General features: G+C 46.7%; 1 protein-coding gene across 2 annotated transcripts; it reads right to left on the minus strand.

Moving 5' to 3' along the window:
* Positions 1-32: 32 nt before the first annotated feature.
* On the minus strand, positions 33-20,889 carry LOC121434720 (dnaJ homolog subfamily C member 2). Of its 2 annotated transcripts, none has more exons than XM_041633632.1 (16): positions 20,725-20,889; positions 18,834-19,024; positions 16,990-17,065; positions 14,428-14,526; positions 12,820-12,961; positions 11,360-11,440; positions 10,054-10,119; positions 8,379-8,592; positions 7,578-7,727; positions 5,054-5,142; positions 4,809-4,878; positions 3,006-3,190; positions 2,119-2,219; positions 1,886-1,993; positions 545-699; positions 33-212 (listed from the first exon to the last, which is right to left on the minus strand). In XM_041633632.1, exons 1-16 carry the CDS (start codon positions 20,852-20,854, stop codon positions 138-140), a joined length of 1,932 nt encoding a protein of 643 aa, XP_041489566.1. In that variant the 5' UTR covers positions 20,855-20,889; the 3' UTR covers positions 33-137. The 2 variants fall into 2 exon arrangements, with proteins under 2 accessions (XP_041489566.1, XP_041489567.1); XM_041633633.1 differs by having other exon boundaries at positions 34-212; positions 18,834-18,935; positions 20,725-20,854.

Raw genomic sequence — 20,889 nt, forward strand, 5'->3', positions numbered from 1 at the left:
CCCTGACAACTGTTTAGTGTAACGGTTGAACTTGCTGTTGGGAGCAGCACATTTAAATGACTCGAATTCCACGTGAACATTTGTACAGTATTTTCAGTTTTATTAGAAAAGTGCACACATAACCAACATTGCTGGGGTCACTTCTTGGCTCTGCTTGCATTCAGCACTTGCTCCTGAGCAGCTTTCTTTGCTTTTACCATCTCAACGAGTTCCTAGGAGGAAATAAGGTTGTTGCAGTCAGGACTCTGTCATCAAACACAGCGCTGCACTGAGTGGTGTGGAGGCACAGGCCTAGCACCACAGCGCTCAGACAGCAAGGCTGGGGCCGCCCTAGGCTACACAGTGAGACCTTGTCCCCAGACCAACAGAAGGATAGCCCTGTAGCTGCTGAGGTCACCAACTGCCAGGGATAAATTTCTAAGGTTGGTCTTCTTTCTCTAATAATTTTGGTCCCCCCGACTATTATAATACTAAAGTCAGCACTGTGTCACTCAGTTACCAGACAAGTAAGAACGCTAAGCGAATGGTAATTTAAACGACACACCTTGTATCGCCTCATGCAGTCCTTCTTCGTCCTGCCAGGAACTGCTTCAGCTATCTTTTCCCACCTTTCTGGAGTATTTACTGGGTACGTTTTCAAAGCTTGTTCTAGTAGCTTCTGCTCTTCTGTGGTCCAAGGGGTGAAATCTGTGCAGGGACCTGTTTGAAAAAAAATTGTTTAGAAATTCATAGTCTTAACAGTAGAAAATGATCTTGGAGCATCTTCTCAGTGCCCCGATAGAGGATGTGTGATTTGAACAAATCTCTAAATACACATAAAAATTTCTTGCTTTAGCCGGGTGGTGGTGGCGCATGCCTTTTAATCCCAGCACTTGGGAGGCAGAGGCAGGCGGATCTCTGTGAGTTCGAGACCAGCCTGGTCTACAAGAGCTAGTTCCAGGACAGGCTCCAAAACCACAGAGAAACCCTGTCTCAAAAAAAAAATTTCTTGCTTTGAGAGAGAAAGAATACAAGCATAAGTGTGCGCACCTCTCCCGTCTCCGCAAAACAAACCATATGGCCTTCAGGCATGAACACAGGTTCAGGTTTGCTATCCAAGTGAGCCATCCACTTGCCCTACCACACAGCTTTCAAAGCCAGGAAACAGGCCTTGATTTGTTTTGGAGTTTTACTCTTTGGCTCTTTGCTCTTTGGAGGCCCACCCCCCAGCTCCCAAGGAAACACACATGGAGGTTTATCACTTATGAATGCCTGGCCTTAGTTTGGCTTGTTTCTAGCCAGCTTTTCTTATCCCATCCCAGCTACCGTTTGTCTCTGGGCCTTTTCCTTTTCTTTTGTGTATCTTACTTTTACTCTGACTCCAAGGCTTGCTGTTACTGGGTGGCTGACCCCTAGAGTCCTCTCTTGTTCTCTCTTTCCAGAGTTCTCCTCCTATTTATATTCTTTGCCTGGCAGCCCCACCTGTCCTTGCTCCTGCCTCACTATTGGCCATTCAGCTCTTTATTAGACCATCAGGTGCTCTAGACAGGCAAAGAATCACAGCTTCACAGAGCTAAACAAATGAAACAAAAGCAACACATCTTAAAATATTCTACACACACACACACACACACGTTTTGCTCATATGTCCTGATAATTTCCTGTGAGTGGTTAACAATATCCCTGAAATGATCAGTTCTTCCTCTAGTGGAATCCCAAAAACTGCTAGTTCCAATTAACTAGCAGTTAAATAAACCTGCTACCAGATTAGAAGCCTTTGTTTTTATCCCTTTCAGACCACCAAAGGTCACTTTCCAGTCATTGTGGACACAGATCCCAGGCCTCATACTTTGGCGGTGGCCTGGAATCACGATCAGCCTTCTCTACTCAGAGGAACATACTTCACCTTCAAATCGTTCTGAAGGGGCTGCACTGTCAGCCTGAGGGGCCACTCCATGTTCTTTCTTAAATTTATCAAAAGCCTTTTTGTTAATGTCGTCTTTCTGATGAGGGTCTAAGAAATGGGAGAAAAAAAAAACAAACAAAAACCAAAACTACATTAACAGATCAATCTTGTCTTTGATTATTACTTTAAAAAATGTATCCAAGGTAACAAACTGATTTCTCAAATTAACTTACCAAGTTTTTGGAGACTTTTAGCCTTGCCAATAACATCTTTGGCAGTTCTTTTGATACCAGAAGAAGAATGTATATTCATGTAATTAGCAATAACTTCCCATCTAGAGAAATCAGTATAAAAGTTTAATAAGGAGAAACAAAGCAAGAACTATTACATTCTTACTGTAGACGTTAGTTAAAATCTACAGAAAGAGCTCTAAGTTAGTTTAATGATGCTATTATTTACCACTGTTTAGATTCCCTTAAGAGGTTCAAATCAACCATCTGTAATCTTGTTTTTAATAAAGCCCAATGGAAACAACAGATTCGCACTTCTGGTTTAGCAAACTCTGAAACAAGTGCCGCAGTGTGCTCATTGGGAGTCCAGATCTCTAGGGCTAGAATTAGAATCCCAGAGGTAGAGGCGGAGTCAGACGCCACATGGAGACTAGAGACATAGCCATGAGGAGGCCGTGGCAGCAGCTGAGGCCTGTGCTGCACAGCCTCCACTCTTCTAAGGAACGGTGACGCGCCTGCTGCATGCGTGGAGAGGTGGTGCAGTGGACCAGCACAGGGAGTTCACACTGGCCACGGAGACAGAACTGACTGGAAGGCAGGCTTATTTATTTATTCTTTTACTTTTACACGCATTGATTGGTGTTTGACCTGCATGTCTTTGGGAGGATGTCGGACCCACTGAACTTGAGTTACAGACAGGTGTGAGCTGCCATGTGGGTGCTGGGAATTGAACCCAGGACCTTTGGACTAGCAGCCATCTCTCCAGTCCCTGAAAGGCAGGGTTTGTACACTCAACTCATCTCTACCCATTCTGCTGAAGCTGCTACGTGGATGGCTCTCTGTATCTCCAGGCCCCACCATATACCAAAAATGTTCACAAGAGCAAGTACCTCGAGTTTGTCCCCGCGGGGAAGAGGTTGACGGCTTTGATTAACAACTGCAGGTCGTCTTCTGACCAGTTCTTACTGCCACTCCCACCTCCACCCGTCGACTTCTCTGCATTCTTGGATGCTTGCCGCATCCGGGCGTCAGCTTCCTCCTTCTCTTTCCTCATTTGCTCATTTACTTCTTCTATCTACAGAAATACAGGTCAGTCAGTCTTCAGAGCATTTGGGGACCTCCAACCCTTTGTGACCGAGGTGCGTGGTCCTCAACCTCATGCCAATCTCATCTCACCCCAACCCTACACTCCACAGGTGAAACCCCAAGGCAAGCATGCGCTTTCCCCCTGGCTTCCCTCACAACTGCACAGGTCACAGGTCAAGGACCGAGAAGCCGCCACAGCTTGAACCACTCAGATTCACTGGCAAGGTGACTGGCCTGTGTTACTCACATACAAGGCCACCTCAAATCTCGAAAGCTCATTTAGCACACGGGCAAGTGGTCTGTCTTAGCTTGGAGCTCTATCCTGTGTGCTGTTCTTCCTAGTGCACCTTTAAATACGCACACACGTGATGTACCTGACTTGAGCGCCCGGAGGCGGCTGTCACTCACTCCTCCTCTTCAATCTCTTAGAAGCAGTCATCAAGTCCCTATAATTCTAACTCTGAGACATTTTTCTGATTCCTGAGTTTCTTACAGAAGAATTCATTGTTTATCTGTCTTATGCACCCTGTTCAGTCCACTATACCAGATAATCAGTGCAGCACTGAACCTTGCACTGGCTGACTGGTAGCGCCAGTATGTAAAATTCAGCTTTGCTCTATTCTTCCCCATCAACTCCACTTCCCTGCCTTCCTTTCCGTACTTTCCTCCTACCTCTACCCATCATTCATGGTTTTCAACCATGTCCTTCACTGAGCCTTCCCTCACCATCCAGATGCAGACGTCAGTGTTTCAGTGTTTGCTGGATGTCCTCCATCCTCTGCGCTCAGGCCTTCTCTTCTGATGTAACTACGCTATGAACTCCTTTGTGACAATGATAGCATTAGCTGTTCTTAAAAAGCACCTAACCGACTGTAGGATACTACAGGGCTATCTGATTTTATATTTAGTATAGTAAGTACCAATACTTGTTGAACTGAATTCAGTTCCTGAGACTGCCTAATTGTTTATCTATAAAATAAAAGGTATACATTAGATAGAACAAAGCCTTTTTTTGCTTATAAATGTTATCCTATGAAATATTCTGGGATTAATCAAAATAATTTTTAATCAATACTTTAAAAAAAATTGATTGGCTGGTCCTTTAATCCCAACACTTGGGAAGTAGAGGCAGGTAGATATATCTGTGAGTTCGAGGCCAGGCTGGACTACAGAGTGAGTTCCAAAGCTACACAAAGAAACCCTGTCTCGAAAACCAAGCAAACAAACAAACAAACAAACAAAAAAAATATGACTAATGTGCTAAAGACTCCAAATTAAACACTACATGATTGAAAAATTCCTATCACCCGGGTGGTGGTGGCACACACACACCTTTAATCCCAGCAGAGGCAGAGGTAGGTGGATTTGTGAGGACAGTCTGGTCTACAGAGCGAGTTCCAGGACAGCAAGGGCTACAAGAGAAACCCTGTCTCGAGCCTCCCCCCAAAAGCTATTAAATTTGATTTAAATCATCAAAGTACTTAACATAAACAATATTAATAAAATATAGTGGAAAACCCACACTCTTTGCCTTTTGTATATAGCAGGTCAAGAAACAGGTGAAACAATTAAGTGGAAACTATAAACAGAGTGATTTATCCTTTTACCTGTTTTTCAAGTGCAGCTTTCCCTACTTCTCTTGTAGATGACGTCAGTATCTCATTCAAGCCCTGTAAGCTACAGAAGAGAGAGGGTGCTGGGAGTGTAGCTCCATGGCCCAGCCTCTACCCAGCAGCATGCACAAAGCCTTGGGCTCCAAGTTCAAGTCAGACACACACACACACACAGTAAAAACGGGACGGGGTAAGGGGTGGATGACAGGCATCCGTCAGTAGCAGTCCCTCAGACATACCTCGCTAGCTCGAGCCGATCACAAAGCTTCTCCACTTCCTCCATCATCTTCACACGCTCCGCCTCACTGTCTGAGAAGTGATTCCAGCTCTGGAAGCACAAATGAATTGTCAGTCAAGCGCACAGCGTGCGCTCAGAGGCTGTGGGTGTGGATGGACGCAGGGTCTGTGCTGTCATCAGGCCAGCAGAACACCATGGATGCTGTGAGCTTTCAGGACAAGGAGACTGACAGCCCTCCCCACTACCAGTGTGCTGCTGCCTGGCTATCTAATGCGCTGAATGGGAAAATCTTCTGGAAAACTAAACATGAAATTTTAAAAAGAGGTTCCAATACAGTATGCTAATACAGAAGGCACTAGCAAAAATCTGACTGACTGAAGATCATACTCATAATGGAACAAATTAACATAAGTGAAAGTGCAGCACATTAGCTGGAAACCCTTCCCAGGCTGTTGCTGCTAACAGTCATGTCTTCCATTTCTCACTGCTTGTTTCTTTTAGCCCATGGGCTGTTTTTCTCATTGAAGTCCCAATGCTGCTCCTCTTACTGTGGGCGCCCAGGCCTGGACAAGCACCAATGGTTCTCAGGCTTCTTGAGCAGTCCAGCACCTAAGTCCTGCTGCTTTCTAGGGTGCCCCACCCCCATCCCAGGCTCTCCCTGGTCGCAGGAGTTTGAATGTGATCAGTGACACTATTAGGAGGTGTGGCCTTGTTGGAGGAAGTGTGTCTCTGTGGGGTGGGTTCTAAGGTCTCCTTTGCTCAAGCCATGCTATGTCTCAGTACACTTCCTGTTGCCTGTGGGCCATGATGCACGGCTCTCAGCCCCATCTCCAGCACCACGTCTGCCTGAATGCCATCATGCCTCAGCATGATGATAATGGACTGAATGCCTGAACTGTCAGCAAGCCACCCCAGTTAAATGTTTTTGTTTGCTTGTTTGTTTATTTATTTATTTAATAGAAGTTGCCATGTAGCCACAGTGTCTCTTCACAGCATAGAAACTCTAACACAGAGTGATCTCATCTACCTGCATGGTTTCTAGTGCTATCAAGATGTTGATGAGTCGCTGGGCAGTGGTGGCGCACACCTTAAATCTCAGCACTCTGGAGGCAGAATCGGCTTCAGAAATCTCTCCCCTTCTCACCTACCCTCTCCATACGCTAGAGTCCAGGCCAGCACACATTCTAAGCTGGACTGTGACAAAGGAGTCCCGATTCCTCTGCCCACCTCTCACAAAACTGAGTCCGGGTCCGACTGCAGCCTCCGGTGCGACCTCCTCTTCAGGGGCCCCGCTCTCCCAGCCTCACCTGTCAGCGTTCTCTTACCTCTAGGACGCTTTCCTGGTGTCTCACAGTCCTGACACTCATCTTAGAGCAGGACTGCCTGCTCACTTACCAGTGGGTTCCTCAGGGCAGGAACCGTTCATTCTAACTGTGTGGTCTACAATGAATGCAATCTGGTCATTTGATGACTGAGTAAACCAACTCGTGTTGGAATGACTTGTTGGTACCAGAAGTTCTGCTATAACTCAGACACTCAGATCCTGAGTGGCCTTCTAAAGTCTCTATCAAATTCTCATCACACTCTTGCGCACCATCTCCCATACCATCTAACCGCCATCTTGGGGAGTTCAGCTATCCTTATTGTAAGAGGATTCTCTCAGCTGGGCTTGCTGACTGTTCACATCTCTTCATGGAAGGCTGTCACAGGATCTCACCTGGGTATCCATCCACGCCCTACCACATGCTATATGTAATTCTTCCTTAACTGCGTGTAGCCTCAGGGAGGAGCTGGGACAATCTGTCCGTCTATGCGGCTGTGGCAAAGCCCTCCTCCCGGATGGGTAAGGGCTTTCCAGGAGCAGTCTATGGGGAGAGGAGCACTTAACACACCAGTAACTTCTCACCTGTGCTCTGTAAAAGGAAGCCAGACAAACTCATCCCCAGAATGAACCTTGGCAGAATCCTATCTCAGTTTATTGCTGGACCTTAGGAGATGGGGCAGACGGAATTACATCTCCCCCAGCAAGGAATCTGAGCAAAAACTTGCTGAGTTTGTCAGTCAAGTGAATTTTCTCATTAACTACCTTAGCTCCAGAACTAGGTTCTTATCAGCTACAGGTACATGAGGACCATGAGGACCACGGTATACAGGAAACCTCCCTAGGGCCCCAGAGCTGCACAGCTCAAGGCCAGGCAAGGCTACACGAGCCTCTCAGTCAGGCTGGTGAAACAGTTCTCCAGTTAAAGCACTTGCGCCCATGTGTGACAACCAAGTTCAATCCCTAGGACCAGAAGGGTCCAGGAGAGGACTGACTTATCTCCTTTGCTATGTGCACCCCCCACACACATAGAAAATAAATGTAATAAAAAACAAGACCCTGCCTCAAAAAACAGTAACCAAATTAAAACAGCACTTCAAGATAAAATGTGTACACGTGTCTGCACGTGGTGGACAAGGGAATACTTCACGGCTCGTTAGGGCCCGGGCACTCACGTGGCAGTGCCCCCAGCAGCCTGGCCTACCTTGCAGGAGTTCCGAAGTTTCTGCCTTTCCTTTTTAATGGCCTTTTTCTGGATATCCTTTTCCTTCTTTGCCAGTAAAGCTTGCTGTCTAACTTCCTCCTCTTCCTTCTCTTTAGCCAACCGAGCAGCTTCTAATTCTGCTTGTCTTTGCTTTAAAAAGGTGAACAAAATCATTTAATAAAGAAACTGGGGCTGATGAAAGAAATAAGATGACATCAAGTTAGTGATGAATTAAAGTTAAGGACACCTGGCAAAGTCTACAAATTACAAAATTCTACTCATTAGAAAATATAAAACATTTAAAAAATAAACCAGGAGCCGGAGAGGCGGCTCAGCAGTGGCCTACCCGAGAACCCAGGTTTGGTCCGCAGTACCCAACTGTCTTAATTCTATCTTTACGGCACCCAGTGCCCGTTCTCCATCATCAGGCAGAAGGACACGGTGGTATATACTATACTAACACAGACACTCACACATACACAAGGAAAAATAAAAATAAATCTCAAGGCTAGGTGTAGTGGGGTACAACTTTAATCCCAGCACTCTTTGGCAGAGGCAGAGTTCGAGACCAGCCAAGGCTGCACCAAACACAACAACTTGAATTGCTGAAAGAGACCTGCACAGTGAGACCCTGTCTCAGAAAGTCTGAAAGAGGTGGTGTACACCCTTCCCTATCTCAAAACAAACAAATAAAAACCGAACCAAACGAAACCAAGCCTTAAAGTGAGTCACTCAGAGTGGCACCCGATTCTGTTTCTAGATTATTCCGCCTCAGGTGGCCTGGAAGCCCTACCACCTTACCTTCTCTTTGGCTTCCTGCTCCTTCCGTCTGGCTTCTGCCTTTGCTTTCTTTTCTGCTTCTTTCTTGGCCCTTTCTTCTTCCTTAAACTTTTTTATCCTTGGGTCACAACTGTAAGCATTATCCACTAGTGTTCTTATTCTGTTCATCTCCTCCTTTTTCCGTTGGGCCCTTGTTGCTCTGTTCTGCTTCTCGATCCACCTCCTCTCATCACGACTGCAAGACACGAAGCACTAGGATCAAACGAATACTTCAGATGACTAGAAACACAGCGTTTTATAGTTCATATGGAGATGATGTCTTAGGAGATGAAGACAAGACACCTCATTCCTATTCATTTTGATTTTTTTCTCCTTGATACTTATGTCAAAAGAATTTCCAACACATAAATAGCTTCAGTAGCCAAGTTTTTGGAGCTGAGCTACTTGGATATTATTTTTCATTGACAATTTCCTACATGTATCCTAACCTATTACTGATTTGGCGCCACCTAGCTCGTGAGAAGGGAACTTTTAAAATTATGGATCGGGCTGGAGAGAAGGCTCAGGTTGACAGCCCTTGCTGTTCTTCCGGAAGACCCGACTTTGGTGCCCAGCAAAATTTTTGAGCCTGTCCTGGAACTGGCTCTTGTAGACCAGGCTGGCCTTGAACTCACAGAGATCCTCCTGCCTCTGCCTCCCGAGTGCTGGAATTAAAGTTGAGTGCCACTACCACCCGGCTTGCAAGAATAAACATTTTTTTAAAAGTTGGAGACTGGCAAGATGACTATAGTGCTTGCCTTCAATATTTACATACGTAACTATTTAATATGTAAACTATGTCATTTTTAGCTATTATTTTAATGAATATTTATGTAAAGATGTTATGTTGCATATTACTTTAACCCTGTAAGGTGTGTTATATTTGTTTAACGATGTAAAGATGTGTTGCCCTTGTTTCACCCTGCTTCTAAGACACCTGATGGTCTAATAAGCAGCTGACTGGCCATTAGACAGGCAGGAGAGAGGACAGGTGGGGCTGGCAGGCAGAGAAAATAAACAGGAGAAACCTAGGCTTGGGAAAAGAACGCGAGAGAGAGAGGAGAGGGGCACACATGGGGCAAGAAGTCAGGCAGCAAGAGACACGAAGCGGTGAGAGTAATACATAAAGAACAAGAGAAGAGTGAAAAGCCCCAGTCAACGGGCAGATAAAGAGAACCAGGTAAAAAGAGCTAGCCAGAGATGGGCCTAAGCGAGGCCGAGCAGCCATTACTAAGAAGTCTCCATGTCATGACTTGGGAGCTGGTGGTGAACCGAAAGAAAAAGACTGGTATAAATTTGACCCCTGGGACCAGGGTCACAAAGAGCCAGGTCCAGAGAGTTGTCCTCTGACCTCCACCCCAGGCTATGACCCCTGGGACCAGGGTCGCAGAGAGCCAGGTCCAGAGAGTTGTCCTCTGACCTCCACCCCAGACTATGACAAATCTGTGTCCCCACAACAAACACATAAAATAGAAAGCAGCCGGGATGCAGCGCATGTGAAACACCTGCCTACTAATATGGCATCCCAAAACTAATCTCTAGCAAAACACGTGTTTCCCTTTGAAAAAAAAAAGCTGAATGTATGACCCATGGCCCTAATTCATGAAACCGTGAGCTTGACCCTTCACCATACACAGACATACACTGACATACATACCACTCTGCTTTTTCTTTTTCTTCTTCATCTAAATAAGAAAATTCTCTCCAAGAATCAAAATTATACCTAATATAGACAGAAATCAAGATAGAATTGGAAAAAACAAATCCTTTTAAAATCATACTAGACACACACTACTTTTAAAACCAGTGGTAAACAGATCAGTTGTCCCTCCTTTTTGCTATTAAACTAAAAACTATGCCCACGCACTCAATGTCAACAGCTCCCTGCTCTCCTGTCTTTTTTCTCACTTCCCTAGAAGGTTGTCTGTGATTTCTCCTGCCTTCGTGTTAACCACTGTCAAGTCTTACGATGACTCCAGCTAAGGGTATTTTATTTCTGGTTTGTTATCTTAATGGAAAAGCTACTCTAACTGACCAAAGTGAATCTTGTTTTCTCAAGAGTCTTTATTTCTGTAAATAATAAACACGCCGGTTAGTGAAAGGACACAGTATGAGGCTGGAGTCACGGCTCAGTGGCTAAGAGCGCTCCCAAAGGACCCAGCTCAGTTCCTGGCATCCTGCAGTCAGGGCTCAGTGGTTAAGAGCACTCCCAAAGGACCCAGCTCAGTTCCTAGCACCCTGGAGTGGTGGCTCAGTGGTTAAGAGCACTCCCAAAGGACCCAGCTCAGTTCCTAGCACCCTGGAGTGGTGGCTCAGTGGCTAAGAGCACTCCCAAAGGACCTAACTCAGTTCCTAGCACCCTGGAGTCACGGCTCAGTGGTTAGGAACGCTCCCAAAGAACCCAGCTCAGTTCCTGGCACCCACCCAGCGGCTCACAAGGATGGCCCTCTTCTGGCCTCCATAGGCACCAGGTGCAGACACACATGTAGCCAAAACACCCACACACATATTTTTGAAAAACATAAAACAAATAAAATGCACTAAATATTATGTTTACTGAAAATTAGTGAATTATAGGTAAAAAGCACTACCTACTTAAAGAACTCAACTTTTCCCTCACTGAGACAGGTCTCACTACATAGCCCTGGCTGGCCTCAAATTCATGGAGATTCACCTGCCTCTGCCTCCCAAGAGGTGGGATTAAAGGCGTGCGCCACCACTGCCCAGCTCAATTTACATTTTTTTACGGCAGCCAAGTACTTGACATCTAGATTTCAATACATTAATGGAAAACAGACAAAAAAAAAATCACAAAATATTTTCATGTAATGCTATGTATCTTTATTAACTTCATTAGTTCAGTAAAGGTTCAGCTACTCAAAGTGAATGGATGAACAATCAAGTACTTAAAGAATGGCCTTAAAAATGATACTATCCCACAAACAGTACGTTTATTAACTTACCAGAAAGAATAAAATGTATCTACGTCTTCAAATGAGGAGTTCATGTCACCAAGTTTGGGAACATTTTTTTTATTTGACCATCTGAAATATTAAAACAAAAATCTCACTCTTTCAAGATTTTGAGTAAGAGATCAACCTACATCCAGTTCTTTAAAAGCAACAGCTTTTACTAATTAATCCCACCCAACACTCTGCCCTTTAACCTCTACAACTAAGAGGTGCGACCCTCAGAAGTGGTAAGCAGTGCAGGAGACGCAGCCCAGCTATCTCAAGTTCCATGTACTACAGTGATGTAGGAGCTGCCAGGCTCGCTGACCCAAGCGGGGCAACTGGTCTCTCCCCACACTCACTGCTGCCCCTTAAAAACGCAGCACAGAGGGAAATGGTAAGCCAGTATGAGACAGCAGTGTAGACGGATTTCCAGCCCAGGAGATGAGGAGGCGACACTAGTCCATTGTACTAAACAACACATGGCGGAAGCCGAGGCTCCAGAACTGGCACCTCAGGCTCTGCCCATGCCCTCCGGGTGGCTCCGTGTGCAGTGAAGATGGCCAGAAAATGTGCCAGTTCAGACAGAACCAAGAACGCAGGACACTACTGACACCACATACTATTTTAAGACTCATATTAATGCAATAAAGTATGTATTAACCTTAAGGATCTAATAATTTACCCTTTGCCAGAGAAGCCCTGTGAAAATAAGATGCACAATGAAAGGACCTGGGGCTGCAGACGCAGCTCGGTGTGGAGCGCGTATGCAGCAACCACGCCCAGGGTAAGGATTAACAGTTTTCCTCCAAGACTAACACCAACATCGGTGCAGTGTGGGAGCAGAGGAGGGTGTGCTGTTACCTAAACACCAGCGTCACATGCTACTTAGGAGGGCTCAGGGTAGCAGAGAAGAAAGGCAGAGAGTCTGCGGACACACTTGAGAAGACAGCGGGAACCTGGGGGAGTGTGAATGCTGGGTATGTGAGCACTGTGACCAGGGGTGGACACACTTCAGAAGACAGTTGAACCTGGGGAGCACTGTGACCAAGGGGCGGACACACTCGAGAAGACAGTTGAACCTGGGGAGCACTGTGACCAGGGGTGGACACACTCGAGAAGACAGCGGGAACCTGGAGGAGTGTGAATGCCGGGTATGTGAGCACTGTGACCAGGGGCGGACACACTCGAGAAGACAGTTGAACCTGGGGAGCACTGTGACCAAGGGGCGGACACACTCGAGAAGACAGTTGAACCTGGGGAGCACTGTGACCAAGGGGCGGACACACTCGAGAAGACAGTTGAACCTGGGGAGCACTGTGACCAGGGGTGGACACACTCGAGAAGACAGCGGGAACCTGGAGGAGTGTGAATGCCGGGTATGTGAGCACTGTGACCAGGGGCGGACACACTCGAGAAGACAGTTGAACCTGGGGAGCACTGTGACCAAGGAGATCGGTGCTTTAACTCACCTGGAATTCCTTTCAAACACCGGAGAAAACACTTGGAAGAAATTGTCCTTTGCTTCACTCTTAGAAGGAACCGAGTTGTCGAAAGTAGGATCTACGCTGTTAAACGCACGTCTCTTCGCTGGATCAGACAGCATTTCGTAAGCTGAGAACAGAGTAACACGACAGCACCGTGAGGCCGACAGAAAATATCGCCCTAGGGATGTGGCTCTGTGGAGGGAGGGGCCTGGGTCTGACCACTAAAGACAACAAAACAAGGTGGAAGAAAGAAAATAAAATATTTTTCTGCTAAAAGTTATTGCCATATTTCAAATTTTTGAATTTTAGATGGGAGAAGGTTTTATTTAGGCCTGGTCCTAGCATTATGACATAAATGATGTAATTCCTCTAAGTAGACAACTGACAAGACACTATCCCCCCCTTGGGGACTCTAACCGAGAGCCTGGTACAAGCCGGGCGAACACCCGGGTCAGGGCATCACAGAACAACTGAGAACAAGGCTTTCGGCTGGGCAGGCTGGCTGGTCTAGAATCCTACCACTTGAGGGGCCTGAGGTAGGATACTGCCTTGCATTTAAGGCCAGCCAGGACACAATGAGCTCCAACCAAGCCTGAGTTAAAGTGAGTGAGCCCCTGCCTCCAAACAGTCTGTTGTAGAAGGCAAGTGGACGGAGGGACGGGAAGAGCACCTGAAAACAAAAGCACTACAAGCTGTAAAATTACACATGAGGAAACATGGAGTTGGAAATGCTAACCATCCGTCCTGGTTTGCACAATGGGTCACGGCTATGTAAACAGCCATAAATAACTGTGATCTATTGCATAATCTAAAATTAGTAAAACCTCCAAATAACAGGTTAGTCTCACAACAACCTAAAATGGTGAAAGGGCTTAGGTCTGTACCACCACCGAGCACCCATGCCAGACCCCACGGTTCCGGCCTGCAGATCCCAGCGACCAGGAAGGGAGAGGTAGGACCAGAAACACCAGAAACTCAAGCCCTGCCCGACTTCAGCGACTTCAAGGCCAGCTGGGCAATTTAGTAAAATCCAGTCTTCTAAAAAAAAAAAAAAAAAGTGTGTGTGTGGGGGGGGTCAGCACGGGGCTGTAGTTCAGTGGTAGCCTGGTTTGATGCCGAGCACTACACGAACATACCAAGATGTGATCATCCATGTATAACTCTGTATATGTACAAACATACTTAGAGGAGCACGAGTGTGATAATCACCTCAGAGCTGGGCTCAGCAATACATGCTTGCAATCCCAGCAATGAGAGGCCGAGGGAGGAAGATGGAAAATTTAAGGCCAGCCAGGGCTAGAGGAAGGCCTACCTTAAAACAAAGCAAAACCTGTCCCCGGGACCCTGCTAAGATGCTGACTGGACCAGGAGGCCCGGGGCAGGGCCTGAGCATCTGCATTCCTGGGCTGCTAGTGCTGGGATTGGAGTCAAGGCCCTCGGCTCTCCCTGTGTGGAAGCTCTGGGGAAAGAGCAGCAGTCACAGGCTGGACTGCAAGGCTGCGATGTCAGAAGGTGGTGGGCACAGACACACTCTGTCCCCGCAGCGGGGGACACTGACGATTCTAAGAGAGCCCTGTGGTGAACCATCCTTACCTTTAGTTATACAAGTGAAGTAGTCATTGTCTCCCTCTTTGATTGGCTCCCCAGCTGCTTTCCGTTTGTCTGGGTGATGTTTTAGGACCATTGCTTTATCTGCAGAACCAATCAGATATCACTGATTTTAGGGGTAATTCTTTAGTAATTTGACATTTTTTTCCTCTCTAATTTTAACCTTCAATTTTTTTGACATTTTCAAATTCACTGTACATCATAATCTCAACTAAAATAACCGTCTATGACCTTTTTGTCTTTTCGAGACAGTTTCTCTGTGTAGTCCTGGCTGTCCTGGAACTAGCTCTTGTAGACTAGGCTGGCCTCGAACTCACAGAGATCCACTGGCCTCTGCCTCCTCAGTACTGGAATTAAAGGCGTGCGCCACCACCTCCCAGCTCAGCTTATAATCTTTATCCTTTACTATTTTACTCCTCTAAATCTCATTGTAAGGATATCATCTTGTTTATTTCTTTCCTCCACTTTATTTAGTGATACCCTCTCAAAGAAAGAAATGAAATATCTCTCTTCTAGTATTTTTTAAAACAATATCCTATGTTCAGGCAATGAACCTGCTTAGTTCTAGTTCTCTACCTTTTAAGCTTTATAGCAATGATTCGACTTTAAAAAAGGAATCTAGTCATTTTCTGGGAACCCAGAGACGGACTTGCCTGAAGAATCAATCTGGCCAGTATTAAAGTTTGCTTCAAATTTGGCAAGGGGGGAAAAAAGGAATCCATTAATACATCTTTCACATTTCCAGTGTGACTGTTTCTTTAGGGTGTTGGAATCTCATCTATGTCATTCCACCGAGATAAAGTCTAAGGGTTAGGTGTGCAGCCAGAGCAAACAGCCGAAGAGACCGAGGCCGCCTTTCCTGGGCAGCAGCTGTAGACCTACGCCCCACAGGCCGCTCTTCTGTGCTTTGGAACCTTATACAGACACAGGTATGCAGGTCTCCAAGTCCGGCTTCTTTCCTCATTGTTGTGGTTTGAGATTCATCCATATCTCAGGAAATATGGATGTCCTGGTAGTTTGTTCTTATTTTGTGTTGCTGAATAGCATTTGGCTGTATTAAAATACACTGGTTTGTGTATTATTTTCCTGTTAGTGAACGTTTAAGTTGTTTCCCATTTGTGAACAATCTGATAACATTACAAACATTTCTCTAGAAACCAACTCATGGGCACACCCAACCTGGCTGTTCCTATGTATTCTGAGTGTACAGGGTTCAGCATTGGGAATTATTTGCTTTCTGATGACCATTCAGCTTGGATATAGTAGCCATTTCCCAAACTATGTTGGCAAAGAGGTGTTTTACTGTACCTAGTTCAAGTAGAAAGTAGTAAAGACTATTATGTGGGTCACAGAAACTCTAAAAACCTATGAACTAAGCTATCTTGGAGGCCAAGAGTCAGAAACACGGGATAATTCTGCAGGTCATGAAGCTGAACACTGTTCCTGACAAGGCCTGGTCTCACTGCAGAGCAGAGCTGTGACCGCTGCCGTTCACACAGCAAACGCCTCTCTTCTCCTCTCCTCTGTCCTGGCCAGCATGAGAGTCTATGTAGCTTACGTCAGGCTGTTCTCCGACACACGTGTGTATTAGTAATCTATGTCACAGGCTGCACCAGCCAGTCTGCAGACATAAACACTGTCAGGTGTGTGATGACGCACACCTGTAATCCCAGCACTGGGCAGGAGGAGCACAGACTTGAGGCTAGTGTGAGCATGAAATATTGTATTACAGGGTTGAAGAGATGGCTTAGCAGTTAAAAGTACGACTACTCTTGCAAATGACTTGAGTTTGACTTTTAACAACCACAATGGGTAGCTTACAGCTTCCTGTAACTCCATCTCCAGGAGACCTGGTCATCTCTTCTATCCTCTGAGGATGCCTGCCTCACGTGTACATACCCGCATACAGATACGCATCTAAGTTTTAAAATTAAAATCTTTTTAGAAAGAGATGGCCCGAGTGGGCAGGCCTGCTTTTCATCCCGCCCGACTCACGCACAGCTAGCTTAGCTCCGGAAAAAAAACACACGAATTAATCTGCAGCAGGGAGCGGCAGGCTGCATTCCTGCCCAGCTCCCTAATACAGAAAGAAAACTAAGATAGGCATTTTTTTTTTTAACTAGACCCAAGAATGGTGACTTTAGCCGCAACTTCTGAAATCCCAGCACTCGGAAGGCAGATGCAGGATATAAGGTATTGAGGTAGCAACACCCTGTCCCTCTCTCACCTAAAAAAACCTCAAAGCAGAACAGGACTAGACATGAAACTCAGTGGCAGAGAGCTGGCCTGTGACTTAAGACCTCAGGTTTGATCCCCAACCACCACCAAAACTCCAAACAAATAAGAAAACAAAATGGTCCCCGACGCATAATTTTTGTGTTACAGTGATTCTGAGCCCTTCCTTCAGGAACCTCACCTGAGAACACTCAGGGTCCCCACCACCTTCCTTTTCTAAGGCAGTGTCTCATGTACATGGCTGCTCTGCTTCTGAGTTTGGGGTCACATTTCCTGTATTAAACATTCGACTGTTTCAAAACCGGTACTTACGAGCTGCTTTGATCTGCCTCTGTGTGGCTTTGTGTCTGAGGTGGCCCAGTCCAAGAACTGCATAATGATCTTGATTCTGATGAACACACAAAACGGGGTTAAAGCTGAGCGGAGGACATTTAACCCTTTGTGTTCTGTTACCATAGAAACTATTTTCCAAAGTGAGATGTCTGGGCTGGAACCACACGGCACCTGCTTAGCAGAACTTCCCGAGCAGAGGCCGGTGAGGCTCTGTATAAAACAGGCTCTGCACCCGTGTACACAGGGAGAGGTGGACGACTGTACAGCCTTCCTGATGTTTTATACAGAAGACTAGCGAACTGGACGCTAGAGATTACTGGAGATTGAAAAAACAAAACAAAACAAAACAAAAACCCAGGTAATGGTAAAACAAGCCTTAATCCCAGCACTTGGGAGGCAGAGGCAGGCAGATCTCTGTTGAGCTTGAGGCCAGCCTGGCCTACAGAGTGAGTTCCAGGAAACCCCATCTTGAAACAGTAACAACAACAAACCAAACAAGAACAAGCAAGCAGACCGGTAACACCTAGCATCCTCTAAATATACTTCTAAAGAATCCCCTTTCTCTACTAAAACCTGTATTTTCTACCCTTCCCTCCTTAAATCTAGTTCAGCTAGAATATACAGGACAGAATGACAACAGACCTGGCAGCTGAGCCAGTGAACAGTGACTGCACAGAACCGGGAAACAGGAGGAGTATGCTGGGTGGAAATTCTGAGACTTGAGGGATGTGTTCTTCAGTTAATATCCTGGTGAATTTACAAGTCAAGAAGCAACAGTAGTAAGGCCACACTAATCCAAACTGTCCACTTTGTCTTGGAGAATGAGCTGGCTCTCACAAGAAGAGAAGGTGAGGGCACAGAACCTGGACTCAAAGAGTCAAACAGCCCACTGGGGATGGCGCTACCCCAGCCTATGGTCCTAGAGGATAGAAAAAGGCTGAGCTGGGCAGTTGGGCGCACACCTTTAACCCCAGCACTTGGGAGGCAGATCTCAGTGAGTTCGAGGTCAGCCTGGTCTACAAAGCAAGTTCCAGGACTGTTCCACAGAAAAAAAACTTGTCTCGAAAAAACAAACAAAAAGCAGGCTGAGCAAGACAACTTTCCTAAAATTTGGGCACAAAAGTGCCTACAAAGTACTTCAGCCTGCACCCCAACACTGGTTCCTGTTTAGTGTACTCTACCAAACTCCCTCCTGCGTCAGTGTGTCCCCTCTTCCTCAAAACCTAACTACACGTGTTTCAATCGTTACCAACAGGCCTAGCTTGTGAGCGAGCCTTGTAGCAGAAAGTTATTTACTCCCTCTAGGCTTGCCCGCACTTCAGACGTTTTCCATGCTGCCAACAGCACTGTCCTCTACACTTCTATCAGAAATGTGTGCTTGTGTGTGTGCTGCACGCGCGCGGAGGCCAAAGGACAACCTCAGGCTATTTCTCCCGTAAGGTCCACCTTTCTTTCCCTCCCAGACAGTTTCTATCGGCCTGGAGCTCACAAGTCTCTAGGCTGGCCGGCCGTAAACACCACCCCAGTCCTGGGATTACACAATGCACGCTGATCAAACCCTCACGCCCCATTCCTTCTCATCCCCTTTCCTCTCCTACCCAATCCCTAAGCTTCTTTTAAGAGTGGGTTCTGGGGACTGAACCAAGGTTGGCTTGCAAGCGCTTCACTGACTATGGTCAGTGCTATTCCAACTCTGGGAATACAGTGCTTACGTAAGCCTATCGTGTTGAACTGCCTTAGAAACCACAGCGCAGTAACGGGAAAACGGGGAACGTGGTCCATGTCTAGATGCTTCACTCTCGAAAGCTCTGCACAGCCAATACCTTCCAATCTTTGGGGTCCAGTGTCTTCAGCATGGGGAACTCCTCCAAGTGCAACTCCTCATCTTCTGACTCCTCTGACAGCTCCTTCTTATCCTCCAGTTCCTGAAAGGAGGTAGAGGCATTTCTGTTTCTCCTCTTGACAAAAGCTTCAAACCACCTTCCCACGGGCTCAACTTGACAGAGTGCAGAGGCTGTGAGGGAAAAGCAGACGTCAACCATTGCAAGGAACGCCTCTATTTCAAGGTAGCGACTTCCTAGGACGAGCAAAAAAAATGACGCCAGGATGTAATTTTCAAGCCATCAACTATAAAAATAATCGCAGAATCCAGTTGCATTATGGGTAGCAAGTTATACTTGGTAACATTAATTATTCCAGCAACCTCTTCCAGTTAACATTCCATTAAGGGTAATGACCTGAGTTCGATGCCCAGGTCTCATCAAGGTGGACGAGGACAGGCTCTGTAAGTGTTCCTTTGACTTCTGCATGCATGCTACGGCACTCACAAAAACCCCCATTTTTTTTTAAAGCAAAAGAAAAATTCAGCCACTAATCAATATTTTCCTGAGGATGTGGGAAAGGAAGGTGAGGAACTAATAATAGTAATAAAACAACAAATGATAAAATGCCACCAGGAACTAGCCTCAAAAGAAAACAAAAACAAAAACAGATACTCAAGTGATCTTACTTACTAATGGTTTAATTATTAAAATGGCTAATGATTCTAAGAGTTCTCTAGGACCATCTGCTCAAATAGACAATTTTCCAAGCCAATGCTGGGGACTTACTGCATCTATGGCTGAGTGATGCTGGCTAGATGTGAACCTGAAATCCCTGGGTTTTAGACTAGGACCACGAGTTTCTTGAAATGTAAGATTGAAATAATACTTCTCTCATTCAGTTCCTAAAATATTTTAATGCAGTTTGGAAACTTCAAACTGTTGTAGAGAAGGCATTACGGAACAAATCACTGCGTATCTGTACGGCAGAAACAAAAGTATATGGTAATCTGGGTCAGGAAAAAGGTGAGATCATAATTTTAATTTCATAAGAAATCAAAGTGCTTTTTTGGGGCAACATTTTCTAAGAACGCTTCTCGCATTTTAATTGGCTTATGATATTACGATTTCCTCCACCTAATAAAGAGGTTCCAAACACTAAAATGAACCAGCTGCGTGACAGGGGCGTGGCTTTGAGCCTTTGGAGCCCCCTCCCCCCCTAGTATAGGATTACACCAGGACACAGACGCAACACGTGCCGTGGGAAACATTTAAAACTCTCCCGTTCAACAAGTGCCCAGGGTAAAGTGGCTACGGAAATGAGCGTAGATCACTAAAATCGGAGCGGCAACGCTTGCAATACCTCCCAGCGTGCCGGGTATAAACCAAAACACCCACTGCAGGAGGTCAACCGCTCTTTCAATCTCTCCTCCGAACACTCCAAGCTTTCCAGGAGCTCCCGCAAGGGGCTTCCATTGGGATAAAGAAGCTGTCTTGAGTCCGAACACATAAAACGCAGAGCCGGGGGCAAGGGCAGAGGTGAAAGCGTCCACTCGGCTTTGTACACCCCGGCACGTGGATGCGTGCAGCGGGGTCTCTCCGCCGCGGGCCGCGGGGTGCTTTAGGGGACCTTTCAGCGAGTCGGGGGGCTCGGTCCTCAATCGCTCAAGCCCGCTCATGAGTCAGCGGCCCCGAGAGGAAGGAGGAACCACAGGTGCAGAGAGAGGACGCCCCCACCCTCCCGTTAATAAACCGGGGACTCCTCAAATCACAGCACGGACACAAGGGCTCGTCCCGGAGCAGGTGGCCGGACTCCGGCGCACCCACACCGGGGCTGCCCTGCCGGGCACGGGGCTGCCGAGGACGGGGCGCCCGGGGCCGGGTGGGCACCTACCGGAGGACAGAGAGCGGGTGATGGCGGTGCCCTGGCTGTCCGCGGCGCTCGGCAGCAGCAGCATGGTGGCCCTCGCCGTCCGCTCGGCCTCCCGGTCCGAGCCTCGCCTCGCCTCGCGCCCAGGCTGCATGCCCGGGCACCGGCGCGTGGGGACGACCAGCAAGC

The sequence above is a fragment of the Microtus oregoni genome, unplaced genomic scaffold (assembly GCF_018167655.1).
Source record: "Microtus oregoni isolate MIOR12 unplaced genomic scaffold, Mior012 000044F_ref0000062, whole genome shotgun sequence".
Lineage (NCBI taxonomy): Eukaryota > Metazoa > Chordata > Mammalia > Rodentia > Cricetidae > Microtus > Microtus oregoni.

What these genes read in the sequence shown, in the direction of transcription:
- LOC121434720 (XM_041633632.1), bottom strand. Translation starts at nt 20,854, where the DNA reads ATGCAGCCTGGGCGCGAGGCGAGGCGAGGCTCGGACCGGGAGGCCGAG. An exon ending in AAGCTGCACTTGAAAAACAG is followed by an intron (nt 3,191 to 4,808) that starts GTAAAAGGATAA and finishes GTATTTCTGTAG; the next exon opens with ATAGAAGAAGTAAATGAGCA. An exon ending in ACTGCATGAGGCGATACAAG is followed by an intron (nt 213 to 544) that starts GTGTGTCGTTTA and finishes ATTTCCTCCTAG; the next exon opens with GAACTCGTTGAGATGGTAAA.